At 40.9% G+C, this 19,095-nt stretch overlaps 1 protein-coding gene across 1 annotated transcript in view; it reads right to left on the minus strand.

Annotated features, from left to right (window-relative positions):
* CPEB2 (cytoplasmic polyadenylation element binding protein 2) overlaps positions 1-19,095 on the minus strand; it is a 74,805-nt gene that overhangs the window by 1,378 nt on the left and 54,332 nt on the right. The window contains 7 exon segments of the mRNA XM_075569203.1: positions 1-1,623; positions 2,081-2,262; positions 3,413-3,527; positions 3,981-4,099; positions 6,522-6,611; positions 7,687-7,857; positions 12,788-12,811. The exon segment at positions 1-1,623 is cut by the window's left edge and continues 1,378 nt beyond it. Of these exon segments, the coding sequence (XP_075425318.1) occupies positions 1,396-1,623; positions 2,081-2,262; positions 3,413-3,527; positions 3,981-4,099; positions 6,522-6,611; positions 7,687-7,857; positions 12,788-12,811 (929 nt within the window). The 3' untranslated portion in view covers positions 1-1,395.

A 19,095-nucleotide genomic window follows, 5' to 3' on the forward strand; every position in this document is an offset into this window, starting at 1 on the left:
AACTAGCCATCTGTGTATTACACCATCTCCATTTTGACTTTGATTATTTCTTACTAAAGCATTAAGCATTTTTAAACTAGTATCACTTTGATAAATAACTCTTGGGTTATACATTTGGTGACTGATTACAAGTGTGCTGGCCATCTTTGGTTTTGAGAGGACGTTTTCAACGGGGACGTTTTAAAATTGCTGGGTCGGGGTATGGGGGAGGGAGGGGCAGATCAATTCACGCTCTTTTTCTAATACGATTTTAACGGCTTTCTTTTTCGTTTTTTTTTTTATCTATGCTACTTCACGCTACAAGAATCAGAACTGCACACCACAACGATTGCACAGGGAATACAAGATTACATCCAGTCCTTATAAATTGAATTCCACTACCGACCAGGACACAAAATGGCTGCACTTACTAATCTAAAACTAATTTGCATATTGTACATATGTAAGGACATTTTTTTAGTCACAATGCATGCAAATATGCTTTTTTGTTGTAACAATTTTGTAATTTGCTCATGCTACTGTACCTAGGTTTTTTTTTGTTTTGTTTTTTTACATCTGCAATACCGTATCTGTGGTTAGTTAATAGTTCTAGTGCATGCATATGGTGTATACAGGTAAGTAAACATGCATTTTTCACATTCTAAAACTATGGCAGTTTAGGCCATATTGTGCTGCCTGCATTTATCTGCAATGCAGTGTTTAAAACGTTTTCAATCCTGTATAAATAGGTGGCATTACACACAACACCTATGTAGCAGCAAAGCTAATACAGCTTATGATTAAAAATGTTTAAAAATAGCTAATAAATCAGATTATCTTGAGGTATTATTTTTGCAAGTCAAAATGGAGAGCGAAAAAAATCAACCCTAATTTTTTTCTTCTTTTTTTTTTTTTTAAGTTTACATATACACTGAAAATAGCAACAATAAAAAATAAGCTTTAGTAGCAGACATATTCCATTTTTCACTATTAAATTTGCTACCTTTGGTAAATTACTGGGGCAGATCTTGAAGTTAAAAACTCATGTTTTAGAAATAAGTGCACGCTTCACCCACACATACTGTATAGCAGCAGACTGTGTGCCCCTATGCAAAAAACATTCCCATATCTAATTTTAACATTACATATAAAAATAACGTGGGGAAAAAAAAATATATATTAAAAAAAACACCTTTATTTTAACATGAAAATAACCACAAAAATTAGTAAGCCTGAGATGTAGGGTTTTGGTGAAAAATAAGAGGCTTGTAGTGTTTTGCTGCTGATAAAGATGCATGTATTGAGAGCTGGGGTGAAAAGCAGAAGAATGCACTTATTTCCTCTGCATGTCAGTATCTTCAAACACAGTAAGCCACATGCACCCTTTTCTCAGTGAGTGGTGGGGTAAGCTATGCTTTAGTTCCAGCGGAAGTGGATTTGACGAGGCCGGTCGGCGCCTTCCTTTACCAATGGCTTGTGGAATTCCCGGCCAGCGCGAGAGTGGATGTTCGCCCAGCAGAACTCGCAGTAATACTGCAGGCAAGTGACGTTGGCACAGAAAAATGGAGCAAACTTTCCGCTGCAGCGTGCTCCCTGGCATTCATCACACATCTGGTCATCCAACACATATGGCTTAACCTCCACCTGTAATCACAAAAATGATTCAACGTGCACGGGTTAGATGGGACATGAAGAAATGCTGAATGAACAGTCTTGATCGTCAATGGAATCAAAGGGAAACTGCACTGGTATATTTATATTCAAGAAGTAGCTCTTCTACAGTGCCATTGATGTGATCTAAAATTAAACAGGGGGGTGGAGGGGAAGGTATATATTTTTTTAAAAGCCAATCTTCAATTTCAGTAGAAATATTTAAATTAAGCCTTTAGCCTCTTGCATATAGGGGCTCTATAATTAAGGAGGACATGGATCTGATGACAATTAAAGATGCTGGTGCTCCATTCATATGCCAGACTGCACACCCCAATCCCAAAGAAAAACTGCACACAGGACTCACTGGTCCATACAAACATTTTAGATTAGAACATGGAGTGCAAGATTCTATTTTGTTTTACACAACAAAAGAAACTGTGCAACATACTCTTTTATCAATGTCACCATGCTGAAGCTGAACAAATCGAGCGCTGATGGCCGCGATGTAGCTCTGCTGGTTGGAGAATGCAACGCGCCCAGCTCCCTTAGGGTACTTCAACTCTGGATCTGTATCAATTCCTGCATAACAAACTCCTCCATACAGACGGTCCATAATCATGGCCAACTCTACTACAGTGGAGAAAAAGAAATAGGAACTTCAGAAGAGAAAATCGCAAACCTAAGAATAGTATAAACTCTAGCAAATGAAAAAAAAACAAGATAACTAAAACATTGCAAAATGCATTTGGTTTTAAATGAACAAGCGAGTGCAAAATTGTTTTTGATCTTTTGGAAGAAACACAACAAAATAATTAGATTTGTGCAAACTTGTTTATATTCGCTTTGCCTACGTTTTGCTCAAGCTTTCGAGGGAGTGGGAGAGAGTCCAATGTAGAAGGGTACCCATTGACATGTACTTTATATCTCCTGAAATACTAATCTAAACATGGGGAAAGATGCCAGTGATCACACTTGATACCTGAGAAATATATAGAAGTCAATGGATGCTCTACTAAATAGGGCTTCTCTTTCTCCTCCTCTAGAGTAAAATTCAAATTTGTATGGTAACCTCACAACTAGACAAACCCATTTGCAAGACAAGCAATGTTTTGTTTCCTTGACACTGTTTTGTTTACCTGTAATACATTCTGAACAATGCAATGTTTAGAAATGAACTATAAATAAATATGTAATGTAACAAAGAGCCGTGGTATTCATACATTGTATAGAGTCCATGTTTAGAAAATGAGTGGGTGTAAAACAGACATACTGTACACTGAAGTTATGAAACAATGTCTCCCTGAAGTCATTGATGAGGTGCTTGGTGATATTAGCATAGAAAATACCCTCAAACTAAGCAAGCAGGCACTCGCTTCTCTTCACTCCTGTCCACCAAACACAAAGTCCACTCACAAACAAAAATCTATATAGTCTGGTAAGCAAAAAGTCTTAAAAAGGAGATCTAATGTGTGAACTCCAGTTCTTGTACATTTTTTAGTAGAGGCTACAACTTTGGGACTTTGATCTATGACCTACATTGCTAAGACATTAACACTATGGAGGAGATCCCCAATCCCACATTGACTGCTACCCAAGTCAATGGCAGTTAACACGTGATGAAGAGATGATACTCCAAATGGGAGCTTAGTAAATCTCGGCCTATGTGCATTTTATGTTCCGAATTGTCTAGGTAATATTTGGTTTTTATTCCAAGTTCAAGGCCTAAAATTTTTTCGTTTGATGTAAATTTTGGTTGACCATGACCCCTACTGGTCCTTACCAGCTCTTAGTGGCCTAGGAACGCCTCCAACAAAAATTGTTTTTCGAGGATCAAGCGGCTGTGAACCGTCCATCACAAAGTCACTATCGCTCAGGTTCCAGGGACGAATCTGAACCTGTTTGAGAAAAAAAATGACATGCATTTTACTTTGTATTTCTAAGGCTATTCCAATCATCATCTAATCCGGTGGTGACCAACCTAATTTTGTTTGGTAAATAGTTACCGGTGAAGGAAGTTCTATTACTTTTTTACTTTAAGTTAAAGTATCTATACATATACACTTTACCATAACTACCTAATGCCTCTTAGTTTTAGTGATTGCAGTTTAACTTGTTTTCTCTGTCTTTCAGAGAACAACCTGAGGCTAATGAAATCATTACTAAATCAGCCAAGAGCGGAGTGATCAGCATGACGTACTTCGAAGGAATTTATTTATTTTTTTAAATCCACACTACTGGGGTTTTTAATTCATCTGGGTGTTTTGGGCAAATAGTGATTATTTCTCATTGCCATAAAACTTTTAAGCACATTACATCCATTGCCTGGAGGCTATGTTTTATTTACTTACTGGCTTGTCCTTGATGGTAGGGCTAGACACACACAGATAGAGTTTTCCTTCTTCTTCAATGCAAGCATCAATCAGCGCTTGAACTGAGCTTTCTTCTTGGAAAAGAAGAAACGCGTAACCTACAGCAAGCAAAAAAACATGAATATGTGTTTTATTCACAATGAAAATCCATTTTTATTCCCCCTGGGAAAAAGAGAAGCTAATACATTACTGACAATGTCTACAACATGAACACTTTAAGAGAGAGTTGGGTTTACAGCATTATGGAAATCCGCCATGTTGGAAAGTGCAAATCTACAAAAACTACTTGCGCCTCAAAAGCACAACGTATGTTATATGGATTAAAAAAAACAAACAAAATGTTATTGGTTGCAGGTTTATCGCTTCTATTTGACCTGATTTATCTGGTGTTTGTGCATGTTAATCTAATAAATAGGTCTGCTCTAAATGAGCTGTACAATGCATTTGTAGGCATATTTCACATTACTATAGTGAAAAGTGATACAACAAGGGAGAGAAAGGACCCCAATAGGAGAGCACTCAGTGGGTATACAAACACCGAGAAATCTCTGTGTTTGTATATCCACCGAGTGCTCTCCTATTGGAGTCCTTTCTCTCCCTGGTTGTATCATTTTACCCCAGATTGTAGCACCGGCAACCGATTGGTATAGAGCAGTAGCGAGGGTACCCTTTCCGTCCCATCTCCATCTTTCCCTTTGTTGTGTAGTATAGTGAAAAGTGTCAAGGTTTGTGAAATATACAATAATCATTTTGAAGTAATCTAGTTGAACTTTTAGATCTTATGGAAGGGTTTTACAGTACAAGCTGTATGTTTATACACCTTTATTTTTTTTCTTACTCTATTTGTATAGAACTAACAATGTACCCAGTACTTTTCAGCACAGACATTAGAATATTGTGAGCTCAAACAATATGTGCATAAAACCCACGTATACATGGTAGGTGGGCGGGGGAGGAATCCTTGCCACAGAGCCTATTCTACGAGTACTGAGATAAATGCTGAACAAGCATTTTTTACATAGCAAAAGGTTCCCATTTCCTTTAGTCTATAACAAAAATCACGAGTTCTATGTGCCATAGCATTCCAATGGCTAAAGAAGGAATCGGGCCAATGTGCATCATCGAATGCACACAAATGTTATCTTGGTCTATGCAGCAGGCTGTGTGACATCTCCGCAGCTGGAGAGACTGCCGACTGGGTAAAAAAAGAAAACCACTTGATAGCCACTTCTTAACCTTACCCTTCCAGCAAAGTCTCCAGCTGTTCTTTATACAGCAGCTCTAAAAGGGCAACTAGATCAGCTATTTTTAAACCTAGGTTCAAAATAACCAGTAAGCCAGCCAACTAAAGGATAGCAAAGGCATGCAGGGATTATTTAAATATTGCCACACAGTCATAGTACCAGGCATCTCCAGGATTCAAAACGCATACGTGTTAACCTTCCTGAATTAGATGGGAGACTCCAGAATCGTGGTCCTGACTTTGACCTGTTTAGGAGACGGACTACACCAGACAGTAGACCAATTCTATGCACAAAAATTCCCGTGCATAATGTGTTTGTAGAAAGAAACGGTTTTCATCTTACAAAGACATTTAAGTTCCACGGTGAATTAAGGAGAACGAAGTCCAAAGGAGCCTGAACATCCATTCTAGAGGACGATGAGTAAAAGGGGCCAGTGGTTTTGAAGAATTAATAATTCCAGGCTAGAGGAGTAGAATCATCCCAAAGGGTAGTGGGGATTAGAAGGTAAAGCCGGATTCAAGTAGACCGGCAAATGCCAAGGGCCTTTAACTCAAATGAATAATATCTGGTGAGAACAAAATTGGAATTTTTTTTACTCCCAGAAGCGCAATGATATTATTGACACTGAAAAACATAACTGCTTTCACCTGTAGGGAAAGACGAGCTCATGGGTGGGATTCCCAATTTTTCTTCTTTGACAAAATATGCAATGATGAAAATGAGGCAGAATATGCACGTTGCAGTCAGGCCCATTCTGCTGCAGATACCCGCGTTGAGATCATGTTTGCACAGCACATTTTAAACGACTTCTAATGAGTCGAATAGATCAGCAGAACACGTGATTTTTAATACATGGCTTACATTTAGACTTCACTCCATTTTGAACTCATAAGGGAAACCTATTCTCTGCTTTATGACTTCTGCCAGGTAATCAGTCTTCTTGTTTAAAGGTAAGAAACAATTAAATCATTTACAATCATGTCTCAGACTGTTTCCTTTCTGTCCCAAGCTAGGTCTGCATCTTGAAAATAAATATCAGATGTGAGGAACGGGACAAGTCTACACAAATTCACATTAGATTAAAATTCAAAAACAGTACAGTATGTTGAATAAATCTAAACATTCAGATCACATCTTCACAATCATTGTTGCCCTAAGCATTATACATAAAAATAAACAGGTTATAAAGGCAGTTTCACCATTTAAACTGCGTTGCGCACACCTCTGGCAGAGCGAGGGTTAAGCAGTTGACCTAGAGTAAATATTAGTTGCTTACCTTTAGGTGGAAAGTAGGACTTGCTCTCTGCTTTGTGGGGCCAATCTACTACCAGAGGGCCAAATCGTCGGAAACTGGCAGTGATCTCATCTGTACAAGGAAACAAAAAGGGGAGACACTGTTTCTTGGACTAATACGGATACTAGCAGAACTTCAATTACAAAAATATACAACCAAGATTTCAATTGGCGTTAGGTGGAGCGAGTGGCCTTAGTCATTTCTAACATCCAGCTAAGCAAGTCACCTTAGATCCCAGTGTAACAAGCATCTGCAAGTAAGCCATTGTGGGTAGGAATTGAGAGTGTGTTTAATGCACAACATACCAGTATTGTTGGGTGTTGGCACTGGTGGCTTGGTGGGAATGATGGATTAGAAAACCGCAAAGCAATGCGGAGCCCTTTTGACGTATGCCCTTCCCTGATCATAGGACTACAATGCAGGGGGGAAAGTTCACACGCGATCGAGGTTAATCGCCCTTAATGTGCACTTAAGGGTTCCTGCATAACAAAAATATGGCGATGTGGTGGAATTTGTTGACATTTTCACACACACGTGGTCTGTTAAGCCTACCCCCCCCCCTTGCTTCTGTGTTTGCATTTGCAATGCACACTGGCTAGATTTGTGCGAATGGCTTAAATTGTGCTGCATTGCAGATTTTGTTGGACATTTATTTATTTTTTTAACTGAAAATGCCACCTGGTTCATAAACTCACGTTAAACAGAATTGCACATCTCAATATGGCACATGATGTGCTTTAAAGATGACATTCATAGACCAGTACGTTTGGGGTGATGAGGGAATACACAGGTCTGATTACAAGAGAACTGCAAGACTTGAGAGCTTCCAATTGTAAAAGCCAGCGACTAGAAACAGATTTTCAACAGCTTACCTGTAATATCCACAACTTTATGTAATACAAATTAACGAAGCACATTATTTACTTTCTAATAAAGGAATAACATTTTTTTTAACATGCTTTAGGATCAAACTATATTTAATAAGTTATGCTATATAAACTATAGGGATAATAGCAAGTCTAAAGGTATCTCAAGCTATGTAATTATTCTTTGCATAACATCTGTACCCAATAGATGACGGTCCCTTTATCTGTTAGTTACTGTAGTGCCCCATCTACACATCCACGGACAATAAATAAGGTCTCACCTTCATCTATATCAGGTGGAAGGCCACCAACAAACACCTTCCGTGAGAAACGCTCGATACGCTCTCCGTTCTGATGTCCAGAATAGCAATTGGGAGAATTCAGAATCCCGACTTGGTCGTTATGCCCATCATCCAACAAACCATCATCTATAGGAAACAGGGAAGAACGTCCTGCAAGCAATAAGGAGAACATGGTTATACAGTAGGGCTGCTTCCATGGATTATGCAAGTACATTGCAAGTCACTGCCACATAAAATTTATAAGGCACAACCCATAACTCAATTTGAAGTAATCCCCAACAGACAAAGCAAAAAAAAAAATTATTTTCAATACACACACACGTTAGGTCTATGGACAGATTTAAAAACCACGTACCCTTTTAGTTTGTCATTGGGGTAAAGTCCAGTTTTAGACATTGTTAACATTTATTCACGTTATAACAAACTGAGCAAGAGCTCCAAACACAAATAGAAATCTAGTAAAAATCAATTGTTTAAAGGATTGGGTTAACACTAGACGAGAAGCATTTTACATTTCAAGGAACCCAAGTACCCAAAAATAAGGTATACATAATTTGCACATTTTATACACCACTCACTGGAATGTCTTTATTTATTTTTAAATTGCTGAAAACAAATCAAAACTGCTGTTTTGTAACAGTTTGCCAATTCTGAAACACTCCCCATATAAAGGGATCGTTAACCCTTTACATTTATGCAGGGTGTGCAATATTTTCCAGGCTAATCCCAAAAAGGTTAATCATCCATGGATGAAAATGAAAAACAGCAGATTCTAGTTTTATGGCATTCATATACATATTTTCCTAAAAAGTCCATCAAACTAATCAGGATGGACATTTTAATTACACTGAAATAATCTATTGAGTTGAGAGAGATTAATAATAATGTAACAAGAAAGAACTGGCTAGGATCAGATGGTGACGAGACATATTAAAAAAAAAAAAAAAAAACAGTCTGTGACAGACATTTGAATATTGCCCTGGATTAGTTGCCCGAGTAAGAAACTACAATTGTCAAATAATAAATGCACATTTTCTTTGTATTTATAGTTACAGACTGTCACTGAAATCATTTAAGGAGCAAAAAGATTGCAAATGCTTTACTTAAAGTTTAAACTATTAGCCATCATTGAAGAACACCATTTCGTTACATTTTTTTAATTATTCCCCAATGTTTGCTATTTTTTTTTTCCCCTTTACTTAAACAGCTCTAACCAGGTCAAGAAAGGAATTTGAAATGGTGATGTTTTAACCTGGAACAAGTTTTTTTTTTTAAGAAGCCATTTGTCTGAAAGATTTAATGGAAGCAGGTGGGCTTGCAGTTTCAGAAAGCTCTGACCCCCAGCATATACATTCTATCCAGCCAGTCTGAGCTACCAACTGGACCACATGCTTCCTGAAGCATAAGAATGTGTTCCTTAACAAATGTTCAATGCCAGAAGTGTGTGTTCTGCTAAATTTGTAACCCAGAAGCCTGATTAGCATGTGCAGCTTGCAAATACAGGCTGGAGTTGAAATTGTTACACCACAGAATCAAGACAAAGATTGCGGTTCCTGTGGCCTGCTACATGTTTGATCTTTGCATTTTTAGAAGCAATTGGGAGAGGAATCAACTTTGCCATGAACTATTGCCAAGTGTTTGAAGGGACATGTTCAACATAGAAACATACATTGGAGTTGCCCAATTCCAATGTCAAGTAAAACGTCAATGATATGAAAACATTCATGTAACACATGTAATTGGTGGTTTCATAATTAAATGTTATGTTTGTAAATTTGGAAATTAAAGGGAAACGATGAAAAGGCGCAATAACAAATATCAGTACATCCATAATATATACCGTTTCTTCAGGCAATAGACACGGGCTTATAACCAACTGAGGAACAAATATACAGTAGCTCTCAAGCCCAGTGAATAGGACTGGTTTTTAAAGCAGTTCAAATATTTCCCCAAAAACAGAGAATTAGAAGATTTCATATTATAATATAAGAGAAGGAAAGGGAAAGTAAATGCCATGTAGGGCAACACCAGTAATAACACGTTTATAGTACAAGGTCTTATTCCTTAAGAAAGAAGCATCATGACAAGTACACGCAGCTAAAAATAAGAAATCCGACTAAACCTACTGAAATAATATCTTGAGTAAGCTTTCAGACTGATCTAGAAACAAAATTGAAGCAAATACTTCTAGTTTGCAAAATAGGGTTAAAAATGTCAATGAGAATGCTACGTACAGATTTATGCACGGATTATTATGGCACTGCGATCATGTATATGGGATTATGGGTACACCTACGGTTGATGTAAATCCCCAACTTGAAATACATATATAAAACTAAATCTAAATCTAAATGGCCAACAGGAGGTTTGTGCCAAATTTGGGGGAAATTGAGAGTAGATATGCAGAATGTAAAAAAAACACGGGGAAAAAAAAACAAAAAAAAACACAACGGAGTTGGACATTTGTCACACAAAATTTTTCACATTTGCAGAATGTCTCGCTTCACTACCTTCTAAAGGATTCAACTTTACAAACTCGTGGTTTCGTTCAAATAAAAGTTCACTGTATGTGCGGTAACGTTTTGACTGCATGTGGCTTTCTAGTTGTACCCATGCTGACACTTTGGGTGAGTGAGGTATAAGAACGCCAAAGTCATCATCGGCAGTATAAGCAGCAGTCACGTAAGATCCAATAATAAGAAAACAGTACATTTGTGACCCAATTTTGCAGGTAAACAGGTGTTTGCATGCACAAGTAATCCAAAGCAACTATACTGCTATGCCACATTTACATATACAGTATACATATATTGTATATGGCTCTTGAATGACAGATATCTGGGTAACTATAACGTTCCCCTTCTTCTCACGGGACCATTACTACTTTGCATGAAGAATTGCTATGCTTCGGGACAGAATACGGAAGAACCCTCTACACATTCCTAGATATGTTTTATAATGATGTCCTCTTCCTCCCTTCCCCCTCATCAATTAAGTTGGTGAGTCACAGACGAGCACACATATGACCTGTATTTGTAAATGTACCATTCAGATAATCATTTTTACATTTAAAATAGGAGCTAAACAAATCAGGGTTTGTGCTCCTTGTATTGCCACTGTAAATAATACACTTTGAACCTGTAAGGTTAAAAAGAGGTTTTACATAATTACATGCTTCAGCTTTTGAAATGCCACATAACACTGTAGGAAGTAGCTTAACAGCAGCAGATGACTTGCTTTAACCCTTTAGGAGCTGGCAGCTGGGTCCTCTAGTAGCTTAACCCTTTAGTAGCAAAGAGGTTTAAAAAAAAGCTGAATGTATAACATTCCCTCACCCAATTCATTATCAAAGGGAAATTTAGTTTTGTTAAAACATCATCTGCTCATGCATTATTAGTCGTGCCAATGAAAAACAGTTCCGTTTCAGCTTCTAAATGCCGACACACTGCTAGACTGACGGGGATCGGACAAGCTGCACGGGCCGCGTCTCACAAATCTGCTCGGGTTTTAGAAAGAGGAACTTGTTCACATTTAACAAGTGACTTTTCAATGACATCCCACGGTCTTAAGTGTGTATTTTGACCTGGGCCCTGCTTTATTGACTGATTATTACAGAATGTTTATTGTAGGAGCTCATTTCCAAAGGTCGCCACAGTTATTAGTGTCGTATTTTGAGTGGTTGTACTGTCTCGTACTTTCTAGTGGTGATTTTCTCAGTGTGACTGCACAAAATGTGTTTGGATGGTATTTGAACAAGCAAATCAATCTGTCGCTCATTTTTTTTTTATTATATAGCCTTACATTTGGAAAACACATGTATACACCCACGTACATATATTATAACACACTATATAGTATGTGTGTGTACGTATGTACATCTATACACACCCAATAACCCCTATACAGTATGTAGAGAAAATGCCAAAAGGTATTTGTGGCTAGGCACGTGCTTTCACTTTAATGCTTCATCTTGGCACAAGTTCTTTTTTTTCCCAGGACCCACATCCCGGGTGCTGTATTTACCAATTTATCAATTTACCAGGAACACTGTGATCCACCAGGTCATAAAACACCATGTAAGATAGTGCAAACAATGTATCTTTATATCTTTCAATTTCTTATTGTATGTTTTCAACAGAGCGTGTAAATATTTAGTGAGCTGGCGACTTGCTCTCATTGGAAGCGCCGTGTTGTAGAATAATTCAGAGCAGGATTGGGCAGGGGAAGGTGGTGAACATTGTCCCCCAGCAATCACAGCCTGGCTCCACAAAAGAATAATCCTACTTAAAGGTGCATGCATTTGCAGCATAATTGTAGATCAATTAGAAATCCTGCAAAAAATGGCTTTTTCCTCTTCTATTATTTGAAGGTCTGCAGAAAGTTGCAATACTGGAACACAAGGTTTTAAAAATAATTTGATACCGGTTTCATACAAAGTGCTTTAATGACCCAGCTGGGTAGATCTACTTAACCCTTTCCTGCGGAGCAATGCATTAACACCTGGTAGAGAAGGAGAAAGTGACCCAATGGATTTGCTAAATTAGAAGACATTTGTACACAATTTACAGTGCAGAGCGACTGTTTGTGGTCACAGAGCTGCTGTACCTTTAAGTAACAATTTTATATACGTTTGTATTCAAAAACTGCAATGGAAATTGTATGTAAAAGTGATACTGCTTTCAGGATAACAAAATATATTTTAGGGAACTACCATAAATACTATATTCAGTCTTTTAAATGTTCATCCAACTTTAGGATTAAGGTATATCTTTGTTTTTTTGTTTTTAGGACTAAGAACGGTATTAAAAATGCTGATTGACGTGTTGAGAACACTATTTTTTGAAATTCACAAAGTAGGAGTAGTTTCAAAACAGTGATATATAGACAAATCATGAGCATTACAAATCAATGATTACTGCTAGCTGTGCCCAGGTGAGCCATTTCAGCCCCAACACCAAAATCATCAAGTTCAGATCATTGATTCGTCAACAATGGCACAAGGAATATTATGAAAGAATTGATCAGTAGCCACCAATTGAAAGTGAATTAAACTTTAGTAATAAATAGATAAGTGAATTACCTCGTCTTCGCCCATAACTCCTTGCTGCATGTAAACAAAGGACAAAATTGTCAATTATTCATGGAACCATTCAATTCTAACTTAGAATACGTTTGCAAATGAAGCAGAGCACTGGCTAAAAAACGAGTTAAAATAAAGAATATTAGCCTTTTAAGCACAAATTGTTAGTCTATAGTTTAATAATGTAATTACAGTACCTCTTGTAAAGATACAGCCCCCTTTAAAATAATAATGTGTAGCTTGTTTAACCTTGTGTATAAAATCCCTAGATAAACTAGAATGATACATTTTAGGCTATTTTAATAATCCTGTAATATGATTGAATTGATGAAGCTGTGTCTGTGTCAACTCATCAAGCTGTGTTTGTTCTGTTTGGGGATTTCAATGTTACGGTTGAATACTTCCCCCAAACCACTCTGAAAATCGCAGTGATCCTAAAATAAAAAACCTGCAAAGTAATTATATTGTACAAAAGGCACCTGCAGCCACTTTAGACTCCTTAAAAACCCCAAGAATAGCAGCAGGAATCTCTGTAAACTTAATTACCTTTGCCAACAAGTTGTTGGGTTTTTTGCCTATCATGATTTGTAAGGAATACTGGAAAGTGAATAAAGATGGAGAAGGGAATATCTGAGAACATAGAGATAGATTTGCTCCAATAAAAGGCAGCGTCAAGTGCAATTTTCTCTTGGAAAAACAGTGCTTACAATAGATAAATTACTACTAAAAGTACAGGCTTTGCATTTCCCATCAAAAAGGAGAAAACATTTCAAGGGCCCCTCTGGCAGCCAGACAGTTAAAATTATTGGTAAAAAAAAAAAAAGAAGCATGAATCAGAAAATTGTCCACGCCATGAACAGTTTGTACATTCACCAAAGACAATATAGGAGCTTTAATCTTTGACCTTCCTGTACTGAAAGGGACTGGCAGAAAACCAACATCAAGGATTCCCTCCCCCCGCGGCCACTTCAACAAAAGCCCCCTTTGTAGCGACAAACAAAATCTTCCAGCAAGTCACAAGTAACGCCATTGTGCGGCGTATACTCTGTGTAGAGGGGAAGCGAAAACTCATTTGCGCAGCCACTAAGCCAACATGATGTCCGTTCAGGGAAGGGACAAGTAGCTGTGAGAGAAAGCAGAAGCGTGTCACGCTTCGCAGGTCACGAATGAGCGGTGCTGCCGAGTCCACATTGCAGCCCCGCTTGCTCCCTCCTGCAGGAGAGAGGCTGTGTGTAGAACGCTCAAATGCATGTTTGTTTTCTGGGAAATACTCCCAGTGAATACGGCGAACTGCAAATCCTTTGGTTACTCAAGGTTGCTCTTTTTTTTTTTTTTTTTTTTAATAAATACGTTGTTGGTGTCTATTTACAAATCTTTTGTAATGTCCATGGAGATACTTTGCTATTTTTATATTATGCGGAAGCACCCCAGAGAGATCAGTCTTGTATTGTTGTGGGATTTGAGAGTATCAAATAGCTGCAGTTTTCCTTCACAGAAATGTATACTTTTGCTGGTGGCTATTGGTAGGGAAAGTGATTTCTAAAGGAGAAATTAAACAGTTTAATGTTGAGCACAGTCCACTGATTTCCAGTGCATCTCAATAACATGGAGCAGCGCTGCACCTTTAAACACAACGTTCACATTGAAAAGCAGCCAAAATGAATCCGGCTTCTGCCTGCTTTGCAGATCAAGTGATGCTTATGTCATGAGTTCGTGTTGATGGGGAGTGAACTATACCAGTCACATGGTGCCAATAGCTCTTGTATGCTGAATCAGCCCATTCTAAGGTGCTGAGCTGCAAAGCAGCAGTCTCACAAAATGTGCAGGGAATGCACAATCTCCTCTTTTCAGTCTTTACTATAAAGAAGTAAATGAAAACATATATACAGGCATACCCCGCTTTAAGTACACTCACTTTAAGTACACTCGCGAGTAAGTACATATCGCCCAATAGGCAAACGGCAGCTCACGCATGCGCCTGTCAGCATGTCCTGAACAGCAATACCGGCTCCCTACCTGTACCGAAGCTGTGCGCAAGCGGGGAGACTATATAGCCTGTTACACATGCGTTATTTACATCAGTTATGCAGGTATATGACGATTGCAGTACAGAACATGCATCGATAAGTGGGAAAAGGTAGTGCTTCACTTTAAGTACATTTTCGCTTTACATACATGCTCCGGTCCCATTGCGTACGTTAATGCGGGGTATGCCTGTATTGTTCAAATTATACCTATGTGCCGTGATAGCAGAAAGGCCGACAAATGTACACACAGACACCCATAAGAGTTTAAACCAATTAAGTAATTACTGCAGAAGACCTAAAACGTTTTTTGAAAAGGGTATATTAAACATGTATATATTTTAAAATAGAATTGTTGAGATGCAGTGCCATTTCTCAGTATATAAAATGAACGCACAAGTGCTGTTATGCATGTGTACACACTCGTATGTCATTTGTTGGAACTCTTAAGGGTGTCTGTTTGTAGATTTGTGTATATATATATATATATATATATATATATATATATATATATATATATATATATATATATATATATATATATATATATATATATATATATATATATATATATATATACACACACACACACATATATACACACACATATACACACACACACCAGCAACTTCCTTGCTGGCAAATCGGTAGTGACGACATCCGTGGAATACAGTACTTCCTTATACGAGTACTAAGACTCCCCCCAAACCTCCAGGTACTCCCCTGGCTTCCACCCGGATATTTTTTATTTTTTTTAAATAGGGGCGTCTATAACCGAATTACTTATTTTACGGTATAAAAAGTGCCTCTCATAACAATGTCAGTGCAAACAGATGTATGCCAGTTCTCTCATCAGGCTCGATTTCGCGCGCGCGCGTGCGTGCGTGCGCGCGTGCGTGTGATGGGGCAGCATGGAGAAACAAAATAGAGACGGCCCATCTTGTGTGTCAATGAAACCCAATACAGAGAATAATCTGGGCAATCATTTCAATATGGCAATACAGGCAGTCCTTGTTTTACAACGCTTCGTTGTACAATGAATGGCTTATCCAACGCTATGCAATGCATACCTATATTCATTTTTACAACGCCAAACGGCTTATCCAACGCTCTTACGACGCTTTGCAACGTTGTTTATGTGTATGTGTGTATATATATATATACACAAAGTTGCAAAGCGTCGCAAGAGCATATATACAGCTAAACCCCGTTATAACGCGGGTCTCGGGGTCCACCCCGAGACCACCGTGTTACTAACGGGGTCGCGAGAAAAAAAATGGCCGCCGCGCTTTAGCGCATATTCATCCCGCGGGACAGGAGATGGGAGCGGGCATGTCCCTCCGCTCCCCGCTTCCCCCTGTCACCGCGGGACAGCCCGCGGGGCAGGAGATGGGAGCGGGGATGTCCCTCCTGTCCCCGCTTCCCCCTGTCACCGCGGGACAGGCCGCGGGGCAGGAGATGGGAGCGGGGATGTCCCTCCTGTCCCCGCTTCCCCCTGTCACCGCGGGACAGGCCGCGGGGCAGGAGATGGGAGCGGGGATGTCCCTCAGGTCGCCGCTTACCTCAGATCCCGCTGCCTGCATGGAGGTGGTAGCGGGGGGTTTCTTCTCCCCACCGCTGTCCCCGGTGCTCCCGCTGCCTGCGCGGGAGGAGGGGGGGGAGCGGGTGGTGGTGCTGGTCGCGGCCTTTCCTCTGCTCCGACCCCACCCCCCGTCTGTGTAGAGTGAGAGAGTGTGTGTGTGTATGTATATATGGGAGAGAAAGTGTGTGTGTGTATATGGGTGTGAGTGTGTGTAAGTGTCTGTGAGTGTGTGTAAGTGTCTGAGTGTGTGTGTAAGTGTGTGTAAGTGTGTGTGAGTGTCTGTGAGTGTGTGTGAGTGTCTGTAAGTGTGTGTGAGTGTGTGTGAGTGAGTGTCTGTAAGTGTGTGTGAGTGTGTGTGAGTGTCTGTAAGTGTGTGTGAGTGTGTGTGAGTGTCTGTAAGTGTGTGTGAGTGTGTGTGAGTGTCTGTGAGTGTGTGTAAGTGTGTGTAAGTGTGTGTGAGTGTTTGTAAGTGTGTGTGAGTGTGTGTGAGTGTCTGTGAGTGTCTAAGTGTGTGTAAGTGTGTGTGAGTGTCTGTAAGTGTGTGTGCAGTGTGCAGTGTGTGTGCAGTGTGTCAGTGTGTGCAGTGTCAGCAATGAGCAGTGTGTGTGCAGTGTGTGTGCAGTGTGTCCAATGAGCAGTGTGTGTGCAGTGTGCAGTGTGTCCAATGAGCAGTGTGTGTGCAGTGTGCAGTGTGTGTGCAGTGTGAGCAATGAGCAGTGTGTGTGCAGTGTGCAGTGCAGTGTGTGCAGTGTGTCAGTGTGAGCAATGTGCAGTGTGTGTGCAGTGTGTGTGTGCAGTGTGTGTGTGCAGTGTGCAGTGTGTGTGCAGTGTGTGCAGTGTGTGCAGTGTGCAGTGTGTGTGCAGTGTGCAGTGTGTGTGCAGTGTGTCAGTGTGAGCAATGAGCAGTGTGTGTGCAGTGTGCAGTGTGTGTGCAGTGTGGCAGTGTGAGCAATGAGCAGTGTGTGTGCAGTGAGTGTGTGCAGTGTGTGCAGTGTGCAAAAAAAAAAAATGTAAAAAAAAAAAATGTAAAATTTTTTTTTTTTTTTTTTTAAAAACGGGAGCCACGGGAAAACCGCGTTATAACCGAATCGCGGTATAACGAGGCGCGTTATAACGGGGTTTAGCTGTACATATATATATACACATATATATACATATATTAGTCTATAATATTATACTATATAATATATTATTTATTATGTTATATTATATATATATAACTAGCTGAGAGACCCGGCGTTGCCCGGGATGTAATTTTGGGGGGGTGTACGACAGGGTTAGGCTTCCCCCCCCCTTGACAGCTAGGTGGGTGACTGAGTTGACTGAGTGTGTGGGTGACTGGGTGGGTGGGTGACACTTGACTGAGTGGGTGGGTGGGTGGGTGACTGAGTGGGTGGGTGACTTTGGGTCGGTTTGACTTTGGGTCGGTGGGTGGGTGACTTTGGGTCGGTGGGTGGGTGACTTTGGGTCGGTGGGTGGGTGACTTTGGGTCGGTTTGACTTTGGGTCGGTGGGTGTGTGACTTTGGGTCGGTGGGTGGGTGACTTTGGGTCGGTGGGTGGGTGACTTTGGGTTGGTGGGTAACTTTGGGTCGGTGGTTGGGTGGGTGAGTTGGGTCGGTGGGTGGGTGAGTGGGAGACTGACTGGGTGGGTGAGTGGGAGACTGACTGGGTGAGTGGGAGACTGACTGGGTGGGTGAATGGGTGACTGGGTGACTGACTGGGTGGGTGAGTGACTGACTGACTGGGTGGGTGAGTGGGTGACTGACTGGGTGGGTGAGTGGATGACTGACTGGGTGGGTGACTGACTGGGTGGGTGAGTGGGTGACTGGGTGGGTGAGTGGGTGACTGGGTGGGTGACTGGGTGACTGGGTGGGTGAGTGGGTGACTGACTGACTGAATGGGTGGATGAATGGGTGAGTGGGTGACTGAATGGGTGGGTGACTGAGTGGGTGGGTGACTGACTGAGTGGGTGACTGAGTGGGTGGGTGACTGAGTGAGTGGGTGACTGAGTGGGTGGGTGGGTAACTGAGTGGGTGGGTGAGTGGGTGACTGACTGACTGAATGGGTGGGTGACTGGGTGACTGACTGAATCGGTGACTGGGTAACTGAATGGGTGGGTGACTGGGTGACTGAGTGGGTGGGTGGGTGACTGGGTGACTGAGTGGGTGGGTGACTGAGTGGGTGGGTGACTGACTGAGTGGGTGACTGAGTGGGTGGGTGACCGAGTGGGTGACTGAGTGAGTGGGTGACTGAGTGGGTGGGTGGGTGACTGAGTGGGTGGGTGGGTGACTGAGTGGGTGGGTGACTGAGTGGGTGGGTGGGTGACTGGGTGAAAGTGGGTGACTGGGTGAAAGTGACTGGGTGGGTGACTGGGTGGGTGTGTGGGTGGGTGACTGAGTGGGTGACTGGGTGGGTGTGTGGGTGGGTGACTGAGTGGGTGACTGAGTGAGTGGGTGGGTGACTGAGTGGGTGGGTGACTGAGTGGGTGGGTGACTGAGTGGGTGGGTGACTGAGTGAGTTTTTGGGTGACTAAGTGAGTGGGTGGGTGGGTTATTGAGTGGGTGGGTGACTGAGTGGGTGACTGAGTGAGTGGGTGGGTGACTGGGTGGGTGGGTGAAAGTGACTGGGTGGGTGGGTGAGTGTGTGGGTGACTGGGTGACAGTGCGTGGGTGGGAGACGGTGTGTGACTTACCTTGACCCC

The sequence above is a fragment of the Ascaphus truei genome, chromosome 1 (genome assembly GCF_040206685.1).
Source record: "Ascaphus truei isolate aAscTru1 chromosome 1, aAscTru1.hap1, whole genome shotgun sequence".
Classification (NCBI taxonomy): domain Eukaryota; kingdom Metazoa; phylum Chordata; class Amphibia; order Anura; family Ascaphidae; genus Ascaphus; species Ascaphus truei.